Raw genomic sequence first — 17523 nt, forward strand, 5'->3', positions numbered from 1 at the left:
TGCCCCATCCATTTGATCTGAAAATTTGCAACCTCTTTAGTATTTGCAGTAGATAGCAAATATAGTACGCTGTCTGTACCATTTGTTCCAAAATGCTCCCAGAATAAGGGTGCAATATTTCAAAGATAGTGGGTATTCAAGCAATACCCCGGCTACAAGTTTGCAAATGTTGTTGGGCGTGGTAGCCCCCGGGATGCCACCCTGTGCTTTTTTACTTATAAGGGTTTTGTGAATCATAAATTCATAATGCACTAAAAAAGCCTTCTACGAATAATATTTTCATGGGTTTTACTAACGAGTGCTTGCATTGGAAAAGAAATTTTACACTTGTTTTGACAAAGAAATCAGAAAACAGGTTCAAAAGTGTGAAAGTATGTGAAATGATTGTATAATTTCTTTTCCAATGCACGTTAGGCACTTGTTAGCAAACCCCTATTTTCAAGTCTTTTTACCACTCCAAAAAAAAACATTCCTACTTTCAAGAAGGGAGATGACTTTCCCCCCTCCCATAGGATTATGCACCCACCCTTTTCACATGAATTGTGGCAGACTTTAACGCTTTTTTTTATCAATTGTTCATATTCAGGAGAAAGAAGTACATTGATCAGATGGATAGGATCATCTAGTGGGAGTGGTTTTAACCAGAGCCCACTAGATGAACGATGTGGATGGCCTAAAGACAGGTCTCATTTGCTTGTTCTCCATATATATATATATATATATAGGAATAGAGAAGACAAGGTAATTTGATGATAAAATTATCTAAGGATATCCAATCCCGTGGAACAGCATATCCAAGGATTTCTATCCCTTGTGGACTAAAAAGCCAGCTGCCGCCGGTCCCACAAAAAACAAAAGAAACGACAATCAACACCCGACAACAACCCGTAACAAAATTTACTAGTAACCACTCTCGCACGCACTCAATAATCATGATAATATGATACAGTGAGAGGGTATTAATATGAGACGCGCGTGAGAAGCTTTACTTTGAACTCTCTCACGTGAAGTCCACACGATCTGGACCTTTCATCTGAAGGTCCCACTAATAATGACAAGATGTGAAAGTGTGATAATAATTTCACCCATTTTTTTTTCATCGCTCGTCCTTTTTAACCACTAAAATGGGGACCAGTCCCTTTTCAATAGCCATTTTTAAAACAAGGGGGTGCCCATATCATTTGGTGAGAAACAATCGTGTGCCACCACCCTCTTCGTCCTTTCATCCACAGCATGAATGTCACGTGAGCTGGGCAGTTGTATGGGATCTTCATTAATCTCCTGCCCAATTGCCCAAACAAACATTTCTCCAAAGAAATAAAAGGGTGTATGTTCCAAAATATGGGGGTGCAGAAAAAAAAAATCTTAATATTCGATGTTGACCTGGACCTACCCATACGACGTCACATGATCACGATACTTCATCCGAGGGCCCCAACTTAAAGATGACATTTTGCCCATTTTTTCTCAACCATCCATTTGTAAACCATTGACAGATAGAGTTAGGATCATCCGATGAGAGCAAATTTCAGGTCATGTCATCTCCTCAATGGACCCTCTGGAATGAAGGGTTCAGATCACCCTAATATCATACGTGGGTCCCGCTCCTCATTCTATGACCCCCTTACTCTTATTATTATCATTATTACTGTTAATTAATACTGTTATTAATATTAATAATATCAGTAGTAGTGAAAGAGAGTGAAAAAAAAGAAAGATTTGAAGCTATATGGGCTAGTGTAGATGTGCACCCACAAGTACCAAACTGAGTCTGAAACAGAAAATTTACAATAGAACCACAGAAATGCACTCCAAAAAAAAAATACAAGTATCGTCTCATTATACCTGCAATGAAAACTCACAATCCAAACTCGAGAACAAATTTTTTTTAAAAAAAACAGTATTAAGTATTAACACATAACTTCACAAACATATCTGAAATGCAAGCAATAACACCAGCAAGGTGTGCAACTGTAATCCTGTGCAAAAACAAAATAAAAAAGCGAGAGAAAGAAGAACCATCTCACTTCTTCTATCATACTATCACGTTACTAGTACTAGTAGTAATATCAGTGGGTGTTGTTATCGTTATTATATGTTCTGTTTGGCCCAGTAAGCTGCTGATTGATCGAGCCTTCACCATCCCAATCTTCTTTCTCTTCTTCTTCATCGTTACTCTAAGAATCTCATCATCTTCTTCAGCCTCCTCTATATTCATGTCCTCCTTATCCTTTTGTGCCAACGTTGATAATAATCCCACATTGTCATGGCCATTTTCTTCATCTTTGTTGGGTCTAGTAACCGCGAAAGAACGGTTACGAACACTGCTCATACTCCTCAGTCTTCCCTTTCCTAAATGGTGTTCACAAAGAGAATAACCAACAAGTGTTTGTTGGCAACATCTCCAACCCCTCCCATTAACGCGACTGCACCTCGAACCCTGAATTATAGCACCACCATTTGTACTCTTCCCTAGTTTCTTAACACCACTATCCATTTCTTCTTCTTCATCACCATCATCCTCATTATCATTCAACTTCTTATTTGTCTTTATCTCTACCTTCGTCTTCATTATCGCTTTTTCGCCAAAGCTCCCTCTCCTCTTCTTTAATGGAAAGGCTCTCTCTCCTTCACACCATCTCCCAACTACTGCTCACCCACATTCCAAACATAAAATTCAAAAAAAAAAAAAAGGAGAACAAGCAAAATAAGAAGGGTATATAATTCAATTGAAACAATAAAAGGTTATGTAGAAAGAAAGAAGAAGTGTACATTGATGGGATGAATAAGAAGGAAGGGAAAGTCCAGTAGCCGTTTCTGCACCTGACCTGTAGGTTTGTTCGTACAAACAAAAAAACATAAAGAGAATAATTTTGATGAGAGTGCATCAAAGCAAAGGCGTATTACAGCTGTGGATCACTATCTCATGCTAAAATGCACATCCACTAGTGGTTAGTTAGCCCACAAGCCAAGAACCATATTCACCTATTTATTTTGTTATGTATCAACCATATGGGTAGTTATTATTTTATCCTACACTAGGTAAGCAGATAAAAACAGAAAAAGAGAGATGGGTTAGATGGATGCATGTATGGATGATGATCATAAAGCATGGTATGGGGTTAAAAAAGATACATACATGCAAAAGAAGAATAATCTCGAAATAGCATTGGGTTGGTGAGTGAATGGGGGTGGGCTACCCAGTTTTTTTTTCTTTTTTCTTTTTACCATGGAAAGATGAAGAACAAAGAAAATGGGGGAGATATATATTTTTTTACCCCAGATTACTATTGTAGCCAGCATCTTCTTCTCCTTGAAAGACCTGAAATCAAGGGTTATGAGTTACTGTTAGAAGATGAAGAGTTGCACCCAAAAGAGGGTAAATCTATTAATGTGAGCCAGATGGGTGCAGATTTAAAGAGGGCTTGTTTTGGGGTAAGGGTAAAAAAGAGATCAGAAAAATCATAGTGCACTTCCAAAAAAAAAAAAAAAAAAGACAAAGCAGAAAATAAAGATGGGGTTTTAAGTTTACCTACCTTCATATGGTCTGGATTTATAGGCTTATCTTCTTGATTTCTCCTTTGGAGATCTGAAGAGGATCGACCCACAATCTCTTTGGGTTGGTGTTTGAAATCACAGGAACCTTGAAGTTTCTTGAAATCTTCATCTGGGTGCAACCCTAATTTTTCATTTCTTTCACCTGCTTCTAAAACTGGTTGGGGAGACCCTAGCGCTGGTTTTTCTTCTTGACTTGTTCCATTTTGGTATTTGTGAGATGGGTTGTTATTTGGTAACAGATCTGAAAGTGGGAGAGAAGGTGAGAATGGAATGTAAGGCAGTAGGGATCTCTTTCTAATCCTCATCGATTGATAAATGGTTGAAAGGAGAGAAGATGAGAGATGGTTTTATTCTCTTTTTGCAGGCCGATTTGGAAGAGTGCAAACCCCTGAAAATAATAGAAGAGGTCTCTCTCTCTCTCTCTCTCTATATCTCTCTCTTCTTTTTGGTTGCACCACTCCACACAAAAAAGACGCACGTACAACGGGGCAGGATTTTGTGGCGGTCGGCACGTGTGAAAGAGCGGGTCTAGTGGTTACTGGCAACAGGAGGTGGCCACGTACGGGAAAAGTGTGGAGGTGGAGACGGGAATTACAAATAACGAGAACGGTTTTTCTTTTTTCTTATTCGTTGACGGGTGGGTCCCTCTTTCTGAGGTCTCATTACTCTCAACGGACAGAAAAAAGTGGTCTCGCTCGCACTCCCCACATTCCAAAGCTGAGTAAAATGCAAAGAAATCGCCGCTCCTCATTAGCTCGGCTCGGCTCGGCTCCCTACTTTTCTCCGCTTGTGGGTTTCACGCAGCCGAGAAGATATTTTTGATCACTGGATCACCTATTCACCTCCCCTTCAGAAATTAAGAAAAATCTTTTCTCAATCAGTGGGACCCACTGCCACGTGTACAATGTTCTAGTCATGGATATTGTTGGTCATTATCAAGATGTCCTCAATCTTGGGAATGAGATCTCCATTCTTTACGGTACAAGATCAACGGTCATGATCACTATGCCCCAATGTGGACCATCCCACGTGTGAGTAAATGGTCTTCAATGTGGACCATCCCATCCATCAGGTGGACCCTATCTGCACTTATATTAGATTAAAAAAACTTGGTACTATGAGATGATGCTAACCTTGGGACCCATTGGTTGTAAAGGAACGGCTGAAATGAATCTCCTAATAATAGTAGATGGAGATGTTTTTTTAATTTTTAAAGTAGCAGAAAATGATTTTAAAAGTATGTTTAGTAGGTAAGGTTTGAGTTATAAATTTTTAATAAAAAGTGTTGATAAGAAGATTTTAATAAAATAAAGATTATTGATTTTAGTAAATGAGTATAACCCAGGGTTACTATACCGCAACACACACAACGCTGGCTGATGTTCCATGATCTCGACCGCACGTTCACATTTAGGGATCATGATCTTTATCAACAGCTCATTTTGGTGGAGATTATAGGCATTTTAAGGCCGCAAGTTGTAATAAATAGTCGACAAAATGCACTTTTTTAAAAAAAATGTTTAAAATTTTTTCAATCAAAAGCAACCGACCCGAGATAGTAGCGAGGCATTTTTTTTACTCTTATTTTTAGGAACTTCTATTTCTCCCCCCCACCCAGTCTTCCCCTCTGGCACCCCTCTCTCACAGCTAGCACCCACAAATATTCCATGGAATATTTGTTCATAGCTGTCAAACATGCCCTTAGTCTTTTCTTAAAAACATGGTTGGAAGGTCTCAAAATATCGATCATATTGGATCCCCTTGGATATTGATATATAAAGAATATTCTAAATTTTTCTCTAATAATTCAGATATATTGGTGTATAGGAAAGGAGGCAATCTAGATATATAATGATATGTGAACTGATATATCACAATACTTAAAACTAATGATTTTATATGGTGAACGAGCAGACAAGCAGAGGACGAGCCTTGGCGCAACGGTAAGGTACTAAGGTTGCTCCATCCTAACCTAGTGGTCGTGGGTTCGAGTCACAGAAACAGTTTCTTTGCAAAGGAGGGGTAAGGCTGCATACATCTAGCCCTCCCCACGCCCTGCAATGACAGGAGCCACGTGCACTAGGCCGCCCCTTTTTTAACGAGTTCATAATTTTTTGATGAACGGCAATCCACCCTTCATATTTGATCTGACAGCAGCCTATAAAATATCAAGGGTGGTACTTCGTTCGGCATATAATTTCTCCTTAAAATGACGAGAGCCATTTTAAGAAAAAAAAACAGAAAAAAAGTGGGGGGAAAGCTGGAGAAGAGGGGCAAAACATTACTTCCTATAAAAAGAAAATGTTGTCCTTTTCCTTGTCAAAAGAATTACATTATCCTTCTGCAGGGAAAAAGGCATTTAAGGACTCTATCAATTCTCACTATAAATTCAAAATAATCAGTTTACTAGAAATAATGAAGCCGAGTTTCTTGTAACAATGTAGCCGAGGAATTGAGAATCGATTCTATTTCCCTCCCTTGGGAAATCATTACTTTATTGACTAAATAAGATAAATCAACGGATGGTAATCAACTTTTCTCCTTTTGGACGTGGAATCTGCTACAACCGTATATACGCCCTAAGAAAACACAAGAAAAGACATAAATAAATAAATATAAAATAGCTTGGCGGTGTATGCGCCCTTTAATCGATGGCGCAAAACACAATTAGTCGTGAAAGTAATCGTCTCAAATATGTTTGGTTGGACTTGAAATACATGGGGCCTTTCAAAGCTTCTTAACAAATATCTTATTCTCTTCATATATTTCTAATCATGTTGTTGACTATGTAATTTAATTAAAAAAAAGAGAATTAGGTAACTTAAATTACTATTATGTTCTGTGGGACCCGTATCATTTCATGGGGCCCCATCACATTCCATCAATAATATAAGGATTTGCTAAGGACCATCGCATTTCTCGGACCGGCTGTTGCATGAGAGAGCAGCCACATTGGCTTACTTTTTAATAGATTTTGTCTTATTCATTTAATTCATCCTATGTGGCTGCTCTCTCATGCAGTAGCCAGCCCGCAAATACCTTTTGCGATGGTCGCTACCAAATTCCATATGATTAATTAATATAGTTTCGAGATGAACTTAGATAATCAGCCCCCTATGATGCAAGCATGATATTGGGTCAATTTGGGTGTCCAACCCAATTGAATTTTGGCTCCAACTGCACACTAAAATCGACCCTTAGATTACTCATCTAGCTGTTTAATTGAGTAGATCTCATAGAATTCTGTAGTAGGGTGTGAACTCATTGTAGTATTAATCCTAACATCCAGTAATGTGTATTTTTTTTGGTGTAGAATGTGAACAGTTGCATGTATATAATTTTTCTACTATAAGTGTTTAATAAGAACTACACACAGATGCGGCTCCAATAATCAATGCTCCATAAATTTAGGCAACTGATATCGGCAGTACCGTGTTTAAAAATAATTGCACGAACTCAGCTTGTCCTTGTTTAATTGGTTTCTGAGATCTTTTTTGGGAACTGTAATAAATTTTGAAAGTTGTTTAAATGGTAAGAGACAAGATTAATTAGTGCAATTATCAAAACATTGTAGTGCCAATATCGTCTAAATTCATAATCTCTTATATCTTATTGGTCAGCATAGGAATCAATATTTTTCCTATGCTGATATCTTATTTTTAATACTTGATGCAAAAATCTAGTGATACCGAAATAAGAGGGTACGTTCTTAGGAAACTTAAATAAAGTACAACCACATGAACATTAATGCCCTTCAAAGTATATATTGTATATAGAGTATACTATACGTACGTACAATAAGAAGCATTCTTCAATCTCTTTAATTAGTGGAATCCATTGTGATTGTCGCAGCATTCATGGATTCTACATGATAGTTGCAATGAATGGAACCGATGGCAGACGCAGTTAAGATAGCAACAACAGGCTCCCGCCTAGCAGTGGCAACAACCAAATTCTCTTATTGATAGACAACAGGTGTAAAACTTAGTGAAACATATATAGCACGAGCAAAGATTAAGGAGGTCCAACGTGACTAGGTGTAAAAGGGAGATAATGGCCAACACGTACCTAATAATTAATACTCTCTAAAACCTTATATAAAATGAGTCCACCCAACAATATTAATTTTTAGAGCGTCGAAATATTTTTTAACTTTTTAACAGAAAACTTATTTACCACCCGGGGCTAGGTCCTTGCATTTACTAATATATAAAAGGGGAACATTAGGAGGGCATGAAACTGAAAACAAAGAAAGAGACATCATCTAACAAGCATGTTTGAGATCCCCCCCAGATCACATCTCGTAGCACTTCAAGTTTGAATGTGAATATCTTTCCAACTCCAATAGACAAGGTTGGCATTTTTCTCGTAAGCCTCATTAGCTAAGCTATAGTATTACCTTCTCTATTGGATGTTAGGACATATCGCTAACAAATGTATAGCCATCCCCTATTATATAACTGCTCGGGTTGATGCCCCAAAAAGAATCAAGTGCAGGCTTAATGAGAATCCATGATCAACTTCCTTTAGAAGTACCCTATTATTCCAGGGGAACACCCCGCTCCCTCCTTGAAAGAGAGATGTCCTTGAAAGTAGATGACAATCGGCATGATTTTATTTATTTTTCCACAGAACTACAGAAGATCCAAAGAAAGCCCTGCCAAGGGACGGTTTAGAGCATTAAAATGTGGGACCCATTGCAGGAAATCAGAAAATTAAAATCATCATATAAGGGAAGCTTTAGGGGGTAAACAATCCAATCATCCTTCATCTGAGTGGGTGGGCCGACTTACGGACTGTCTCTTTGTATGAAACTTGACGAACTTTTGTTGGTTTGTTAATCCTTTTCAGATTTTCAACAGAATAAGATGGCAAGGTGGGGCTAATTCTGATAAAATAAAAAAGAAAAGAAAGAAAAGCAGGGTAAACTTTAGTTCCTCATCCCCCACTACCATGCTAGCTTACCCACAAAATTCCAAAGATCTTTGAAGAGAAAGTGGATTTTAGGTTCCAAGCTTAACCTTCTTTGGGATCGTAAAGATACTAAAATCTCCACCTTCCTTTTCCTTCTTTATAAGATGGGAAATGATATGATTATGGCTTGTTTAGAGGGATAACACTGTAAATAAAACTTGAACTGATGTAGTTGAAGTTACATTTTTTCATGTGTAATTATATAGTGGAAAGGCAAGAAATTCTAGAAAAGTTTAAAATTCCGGCAATCCAAACAGGGCCTTAGTGGAAAGGACTAATTCCCCATAATTCCACCCTTCTTTTATTTTTTTATAAGTTTTCTTTTAAATGGAATCTTATTTTATTATTGACGCAGATAATATAACCAAAACCTAATCTTTTGCACCGAGGCAACCAGACAGAGCGTAAAGTCACATTAAATTGGTACGAGTAGTATGCTGTAAAGTAGTCTACAAGATGGGCGGTTTAGATCAAGTGGCCCACCAGATTTACTAGTGAAATGGGTGAAGTATGAAACTTACCAATTTAGCTCTAGCGACCAAAACCTTATATGATTTTACTCGACCAGAGAAAAGCCTCTGATTTCCTATTTTCCATTTAATTGACGATTTGACGGGTAACCTTTGCAGGAGGGGATTTGATTTTCCCCGTCTCTTCCTTGTCTTTGAAAATTTGTCCTTTACCTTATCGGTGGAAAATAGTGGGACCCACGTGGATGCGAATGGATCCGTTGATCCTACCGGATACAACAACTCTTGGACAGATGATTACTCCTTTAACGGGTGGCCAGGGAAGAAAAGGGGGCCAATAAATCATTTCCCTACTTGTAATCGGGTGTTTGGCCATCGCCCAAAAAATATTTAACATTTGTGGGGTCAGTTGTGAGAGATGAACAGAAGAGGAGTGGGAGTGGGAGTGAGGGGGGAGCATGAAAAGGTCCAAAGATGGGATGAGATTTTCTTTTGGCATGGGACCAAGACCATGTGGGTTGCTTATGATGTTCTATAACATCACCTGTCTCGATTACACATATATGTTGTGTGTGAGACCAAAAATTGATATTTAGCTTTGCTATGGATCGCGATTGTTTGCCTAGCAATTTTTCAATTATGTGATAAAATGTAAAGTTACCCCAAAAATAAAATAGAAAATAAAACAAGTGGCCAGCAATTTGACCCTGTAACAGCTTCAAGTTTTAAATAGAAGGAAAAAAAGAAAGAAGAAGCAATCCCCTTTAAGTGTTACAATATGGTGGCCGCACATACAAAACTATAGTGGGGCCAACCTCTTTGGATTTTCTAAACTATTCATTTGTTCACCGTCTCCAATTCCACCTACAGATATTCGTGATGATAATATCATCTCTAGTTCTTTTAAAATAAATAGGGGGACGGATAATTTCCATCGCTAATTTTAGGATTTTCTAATTGGCGACAGATGAGTTATAGATACGGAATCATTTCACCGCTATAGAGGTTTTTTTTTTTATAAATAAAAAAAATATTCGGAATCTTATAACTGGCGATGGCCAACACATTTATATGTTGACACATCCATCGCTAAAAACATTTAATGACGCCTTGCATCGGGAGGGAGTTATAACCATGACTAAACACATATTATTTCCCTGAGCATTGCTAACAAAATGGGAATCCGTTTTGTTAAAAAAAAATGGGGATCAATTATTGGTGCCACATTAGCAAAAAGGCGTTGAAGAGCTCGACAATGAAGTGAAAATGACCAAATCGACAGCCATTTCCACTGTTGTCTTTATTTTCTAGACGGGATTCCGTTTTCAAAGTGTTTTCCTTATTTCCCCTCACAGGTTTCCTTATGGCTCTGTTTACTTGCGTTCCCTGGAAAGCTAATCCCTGGAAAACAGCCTCTTTTTTCCTTGACAAGACAGAATTCTGGGGTTCACTTGCTTTCCAGGGAAAATAGAATTACACATGTGGAATTTCTGCGATAAGTCAACAAATGACATGGAAAAATTTCATTTCCGACCAAAGACACAGGGTTTCGTTTCCCTGGGAAACTAGTGCAAAAAGAAGGGCAAGCAGTTTTCCTGGAAACATTTTCCTGCGCAAGTGAAGAGTCCAGAAGCAGTCCAGGGAAACCTTTTCCTGCACAGATTCCCTAGATTTCTTTTCCTAATTCCACGTCAGATTCCCGGAAAATATTTTCTTTTCCTTCCCCGGGGAAAACAGGTGAACATAACCTATTTGAATACGAAATAAAGAGAGAGAAAGTCATCTGGTGTGGAAAATTTAAACGCTTTGAATCATCTTCATCATTCTTTTAGATATATTTCCAAACACTCTTCAGTTATTTTGGTCAACACACCCCATGTGCCCGATACAAAAACAATCGTACTAGGTGCTAACGCAAAGAGTACTAATAGCCCTCCTGTGTTTCCTAGTGTGCTGTGAAAGGCACAAAGTTACACAAACCACAGAGCTTCAAATGCAAAAGCTCTTTTAGTACGAGATTAGCCGTTGAAATAAGATTCGTAGGATATTAGAATCTGCAACACGCTCACCAAAGCTGATTCGATATCGAGCCTCCTTATAACCAAAAGGAGAAGATACCACAAAACAAACCTCTTTCTCATTTTTTCCTTTCAGTCCAAACAACTTGTAGTGGATTTCGCTTTCCTTCCAACTTTGAATTCGCCTTTTTAATTTTGAGAAGAATTTTCAAGTTTATATGCGATATGTTCTCATGGCAGCTGATTCCAATTTCCAATTATAGAGGACGTTTTCAAAAATTGAAAACATTATTTTTATTCTTCATTAAAATGGAAATGTCCATAAAAAAGTGGCGCCTAGAGGCGTCTTTGGATACAACCAAAATCGATGCTTATTTACAAAAACGATTATTTTAAGTTAATCTCATTTGCAAATGGGACATGAAAGCCTATTTGAAAGCCCATGACTAAGATAAATACAAATGTATCATGGAAACTAGGAAGTTCATAAGGAGAGGATTATATGCAAATAAGAATACAGGCAAAATAAGACCATTTGCTTTCCCATAACCATTATTTGCATATAAAATTATATGGTAATTTGGCCATGAAATATGATATTGACTTTTTTATATGGTGAACTCGCTTATATATATATATATGTAAGTGTAGCAGAAAAAATATAGTGGGCCCTCTTTTATTGGGTGATTTAAATCATTCGTTTGTTAGGTCCCAACAAAGATAGGCCATGCCCCAAAAATCTTCTCCATAAGATTATCCTAACCCTCCCATGTATATAGAGGTTTCTGTACTATGATATCCATTTTAAACCCCCACTAATAGGAGGGATAGGATCAACCTATGCCGAAAATTTGGGGGGCACAACCTATCAATGTCGGGGCCCAACAAATGAATCTTTAGGTCAGGGGAAGTGATACCCCTTTTTCTTCCCCGGGTGTATTTATGACTACTCATTTTACCCTACAAGGTCGTAGCTAGGGAAGAAAATGAGGTGAATATATCATTTCCCCTACAAAAAATTAGGCTCCACTTTATTTTTTTTCCCTACACTCAGAGTGTCCACAACTTCACCATATAAAGACATAAGGATACGGTTGGGGCTCTTCGATAGCTGGTCGCATCATTTTATACAAATATTAAAGAATATTAAGAATTTAGAAAGTAAGTCTTATCACCTGTTCCCCCTTTTCTGTCAGGAAAACACTCTCTTGTTTGTTTCTAACATAGGCATTTGATTTGTGTTCCGAGTAATATGGGCCAAGAGATGGATGGATTTAACATGAGTTTTCTTGACTGATCGATAGTTATGAAAATTTCCTTCATCTAAAATTCTCTACAAATAATGAACCAGAAAGTTACAATTAATTTACCTTAATGCTTGTGCATGTGACAATGGCGAAGGCTTGACTCAGAAAGGAGATCATACGTACTCAATTGGGCTTGGATATACAATAATGATGATCAAAACTGAAACTATTTCTAACAGTTCAAACCCCAGTTATGAAGCTGATGTCTCCTTCTCCTATGTTGTGACAACATACAGTAGTGTAACATTTCCTAAGAAGATACTCTCTTATATCTTATATTATTAGATTTTCCTATTAAGTAATAGAAATAAGAGATTTTGTATATTACCAGAGTAAGAACAATGTCGTCTCATGGTGTGAGCCCGTCTCGTGGTGTGAGCATAGGATATAAGAGAATATAAATTTATGAAGCATTAATTACAAGAGCTCCAACTGTGTATGATAATTAGTTTTTGGTGGTATCCAAATACATAGGCCCTACGCATTTATGTTTTGAAGACCTTAGCTTCGGTTACCAAATCCACTACTTTTTCAGATGTGCAAGTGACGGGTAAATACTATATAAAAAGTGAAATTATCGAAATCCCATTGTATTTCGACATGAATAATTTTGGTGCTTCAAGCCCTACAAAAAGTCCTTCATCAACCCATCAAAATTGGACCGTTGGATTCTCTGATCATCAAGAATTTGGAAGTTGAATTTGAAATCATATTTTCTGTCTCCCATTAGTGCAACTAGTAAGTTCTTTGACAATTGAAGAGTGTTTTGATTGATACACAGGCTTCTTTAGTTATACCAAAACACACCAGGAACAAGTATCCTCGTCTTAGTAGATTTCTGTTATAAAATCCAAAAAGAGAGGAACGCTTCTCACGTGTCCCGGTGAAAAAAACAAGACATCCAAGTGCACGATGATATACTACAAGGTCAAAAACACTAAAAACGCCAAAAAAGCTTGATAGAGATATAAAGGAACTTACATATACAGCCACACAATTACACTTTCTCACGCTCAAAAGGCCCCTCTTCTCTTCTTTGAAATCAACCCACAAACAGAAAATAATGAACAAAAAAAGAAGATTTGAAGGCAAATTCGCGATGAAATATTACCCATTACACCAAACTGGTTACACTAGCACTACTCACACGAAAATATAACATTGCTACAATATCCTTCACTTCTTTCATATCAAGGTATTATCAATAGTAGTAGAAATTATCGTTGTTGGAAGTAGTGCTTGGGTTTGGCCGAGGAGGCTTCTGATGGATCGAGCCTTCACAATCCCAATCTTCTTCCTCTTCTTTCTCACCGGCGAGTGCTCATCCCTTTCTTTTTCCGGGGACATATCCTTCTCCGGTGGCTTCTGCACCGATGAAGATAACAATCCGAAATTTTCTTCACCATCATTGTTGGGTTTAGTTATGGTATAGGTACTACTCATACTCTTGAGCCTTCCCTTTCCTAAATGATGTTCACAAAGAGAATAACCAACAAGTGTTTGTTGACAACATCTCCAACCCCTCCCATTAACACGACTGCACCTCGAACCCTCCATTAAGGCACTTCTCTTCCTTCGTTTCTTAACACCACCATCCATTTCTTCTTCTGCTTCTTCATTATCAATATGTTTTTTCTTGGTTTTCTTCATCCTTTTTTTCTCTTTCTCTATCATTGTCTCTTCTCTTTCCCAATCATAGCTCCCTTTTCTTTTCTTCAATGGAAATGCTGTTTCTCCCTCATGCCACCTCGTAGCTACTGACGACCCCATGTATCAAAAGATTAAAAAAAAGAGAGGAGAAATAACAAAAACCCAGTAAGCAAATGTGATAAAAATTCATGAGTTTTTTTCCCCCCTTCAGTTTCTTCCTATATCTTTGTTAATTACCTTGAGAGGAAAAGGGAATCCTAGCAGTTTCTGCACCCAAAGGGTTTGTTTTCCCGTTCCTGTCAGCTCGTATAAGCACAAATAAAAACACGAAAATAATAAGGCAACACCCCATTTAGGCCTATCATATCTCTCACACTTATTCTAAAATGCACTGCTAGTGGTTAGCTAGATGTTAGAGATACATATTTTATGTATATATCTGATGGTGGATTCTCAGTAAAGAAGGCATGCAATACTAGTTCTAGAAATATCATATAGAAGAAAATTATTATGTTATAAATGGCCTATTCCCATTTTCTCCATTTTTACCATGAAAGATTAGTAAAACATTCAGTTTTTTTTTTTTTTTTTTTTACCTTGGACTGCCCTTGTCTTTTGCACTCCATCTCTCCTCTTCTTCCTCTTTCAAGACCTGCAAAAGGTCATGAAATCACATAATCACCCCTTTTGCTTCCTTGTGCACTTCATCCCATTGATTAAAGGGGAAAAACCAAAAGGGGGTGTGAAATTTCTATGTGGGTTTTTGTTTTTGGGGAAGATTGGAGGACGTGCAGTTTAATAATCATAAAAAATAAAAGGCAAGAGAAGGGTAGTTCATCAAAGCACCTACCTCTACCTGTTTGGGAATTTGAATTGGAAACATGCACCATCTCTTGCCTTTCCGATCGATCTTTAGATGAAACCCTCCTTCAGTTTCCTTTGCTTCTTCTTCAACTTTTTCATCTGATTCCTCTCTATGTTGTTCTTCTGTTCCTTTTTTATCTATTTGAGATGGGTTTTGAGTCGATAATGGATCTTTTTCGGATCTATTTGGTAAGATGAAGGGCAGCAATGATCTTTTTCGGATCCTCATCGAACCAAGGGATTGAAGGATGAGAAAGAGAAGGGCAAAGAGGGTTTGATTTGTAGTCCAGATTAGGTTTTCAGGAAAGATGGGAGTGCAAAACCCCTCATTCCTCAACGGGAATGTGTGTGTCTCTCTCTCTCTCTCTCGTCTTTTTAGGCTTTTGGTGGTGTTTTATTTTTTATTTTTCTTAGGTACCAGACACGCGCACGAAAAGGTCCGGTAACTGGTGTGAGACACGTATGGGGTGACCGGATACTGGCGGTAGATGTGTACGGAGAGATGACAGGGTGGAAATGAATCAAATGATAAGCAATATTTATCTGGTTGTGGGTGGGCATGGTGTACGACATGAACTTCCCAGGTCTCAACGACACAAAACAACTGGGTCCCACCTCCTATAAAAAGTTTTAAAAGCGATGCTCTTGGCTCGGCTTGCCTTAGCCGCCATGTTGGCTTTTATAGAAAAAAATAAAATTTAAGTTCATATGGTGAGATGGAATTTTTCTTAGTTTTTTGTGAGATGGGGTCATATGCGCCCACTTACCTGCCATCGATGCGATTTGACCGTTCATCTAATTAATGGCTCCTTCTAATCAGTGCAAAACCTCGTTAGCTTGTTGGTCTCTTATTAAAATGGCCGGAGACATCCCCGCACCCATACCACCACCAATTCATGATGTCGCTTGTTGTTTTGATTTCGAGCATCGTGGGTGGGCCTATTTGAAAACTAAAACAGAAGGCTCCTTTGAGCAGGAAAGTACAGCATTGTGTTGAGATATCCCCAGGGTAAATTGCGGTCTGATCCTCTACACAAAAGAGATTGGAAAAGTACAAGCAAATCACAAGATGCATACTAAAATTTTGTATGGTTTGCACTCCTACATCCAAAATAGATCTCTCACGTTGTTTTTCTTCTTACCCAAGACCTCTTTCATATGGTTTAGGAAACCACCCCGGCCCTCTATGGTAAGTCTAGTTACAATAGGTAACTTATTATCACAAATATTAACCCCCATGAAACGTGAAACAAGATGAAACCCAACACATTGCTGAGTGTTACGAGTTTTTGAAAGGAATTCTTGATATAGCGGAGTTGGTGTTCGGCATAGGTCCATCCTTGTGTGTAAGTGGGGTGGGTAGAGGAGAGGCCATTTAAATCACCTACAAACTTAAGAAGAGAAAAAGGATGTACACTCTTTCTGTTGTAGGGTCGGCAGCCACAATATCAAATTAGGGGGTGAGAGTGGGGAGATGCGTGTGAGAACATCATGAAGGGATGCAACACCACTGGCAAACGATGTTGGGACCCGGGTAGAACTCACCCTTGAAAGCTAGCCGTTAAGGAGGAGGGTGCCCAAGCCCTTATAAGCCCATCCACATCTCCTCAAATTTCTGATGTGGGATCTTTGCTTTTGCATGGAACACCCAACAATCTCCCCCTCCACATGGAAGCCACGTGGACAATCTCGCCCCTCCACGTGGGAGCAACGTGGGAACTACAAAATCCACCCCCCACCCCCCGGCAATTTTTCCATCCTTGGAGGCACACCGGGGTTACCGAGATCTTCCCCGAGGGATTTTTCCATCCTCGAAGGCATACCGGGGATACCACGCCTTGGCTTTGATACCACTTGTTGGGACCTGGGTAGAACTCACCCTTAAAGCTAGCCGTTAAGGGGAGGGATCCATGTTACGTGTGAGATATGGGCGGGGGTTAGATTTCCCATATTTCTTTGCTTTGTTTTTATGTTAATAAAACGTGTCTGGGGAAGTATTCTTCGTAACATTAAGTATTCTAGTGGATCCTTTTACGTGGGAGAGTCATGTTAGTCCAGGTGTCTAGATTAGTTAGGAGTGTTATCTGTTTTCCTATTTTCAAGTACTGTAACCGTTAGACTCTTATTGCATAATAATATCTCATTAAAGATATCACTTTTACTCTCAGAACAAACTTATGTATGGAGGTGTAGGTTCCCTCGAAGAAACCTATTACTAAACTCAGAAATTTCCCATTCCATTCCTGTGGCCAGGATAGGTAATAACAAGAAGGCAAACAATACCCAATATATACCATGCCAAGCCCTTATAAGCCAATCCACATCTCCTCACATTTCCGATGTCGGATCTTTGCTTTTGAGTGGAAGCCCCAAATATTGGTGGTGGAAGAGATACTTGTCAAATCTTGAAGGGAGCAAGGGGGCAGGGATTGGATTTGTAGAGGTGGGGCTGAGTGGCGCCTAGAACGAGGTTCGATGAGTTGTTCTTTGATACTATGATAAGGTTGAATGATCACACCATGCTTATATAGAGAATGTATAGGATAAACATAGAAAGAAAGAGACGAGAATGAAAGATATGTAATGGGGGGGGGGGGGGGGGGGGGATGGATTTCTATTTGGTTTGCTTTGTGTTTGAGAAAGAAGAGGAAGCCTTCTACCTTAATTTTATGGGCATCTTCT

The 17523-nt window shown here is 38.5% G+C and overlaps 2 protein-coding genes across 5 annotated transcripts; both read right to left on the bottom strand.

Moving 5' to 3' along the window:
- Positions 1–1868: 1868 nt before the first annotated feature.
- Positions 1869–4012, bottom strand: LOC143876798 (uncharacterized). The gene is made up of 4 exons (XM_077378491.1): positions 3537–4012; positions 3279–3322; positions 2773–2828; positions 1869–2649 (listed from the first exon to the last, which is right to left on the bottom strand). The coding sequence occupies exons 1-4, from the start codon at positions 3861–3863 to the stop codon at positions 2036–2038; spliced, it is 1041 nt and encodes a 346-aa protein (XP_077234606.1). The 5' UTR covers positions 3864–4012; the 3' UTR covers positions 1869–2035.
- A 9248-nt stretch (positions 4013–13260) lies between these two features.
- LOC143876799 (uncharacterized) lies at positions 13261–15233 on the bottom strand. 4 transcript variants are annotated; one of them, XM_077378496.1, is made up of 4 exons: positions 14834–15233; positions 14574–14629; positions 14215–14273; positions 13261–14081 (listed from the first exon to the last, which is right to left on the bottom strand). In XM_077378496.1, exons 1-4 carry the CDS (start codon positions 15068–15070, stop codon positions 13513–13515), a joined length of 921 nt encoding a protein of 306 aa, XP_077234611.1. In that variant the 5' UTR covers positions 15071–15233; the 3' UTR covers positions 13261–13512. The 4 variants fall into 4 exon arrangements, with proteins under 4 accessions (XP_077234611.1, XP_077234609.1, XP_077234608.1 ...); XM_077378494.1 differs by having other exon boundaries at positions 13261–14084; XM_077378493.1 differs by having other exon boundaries at positions 14828–15233.
- Positions 15234–17523: the final 2290 nt, after the last annotated feature.

This window comes from Tasmannia lanceolata, unplaced genomic scaffold (genome assembly GCF_043159265.1).
Source record: "Tasmannia lanceolata isolate RefF3 unplaced genomic scaffold, GAP_Taslan_0.1 ptg000005l, whole genome shotgun sequence".
NCBI classification, from domain to species: Eukaryota; Viridiplantae; Streptophyta; class Magnoliopsida; order Canellales; family Winteraceae; genus Tasmannia; species Tasmannia lanceolata.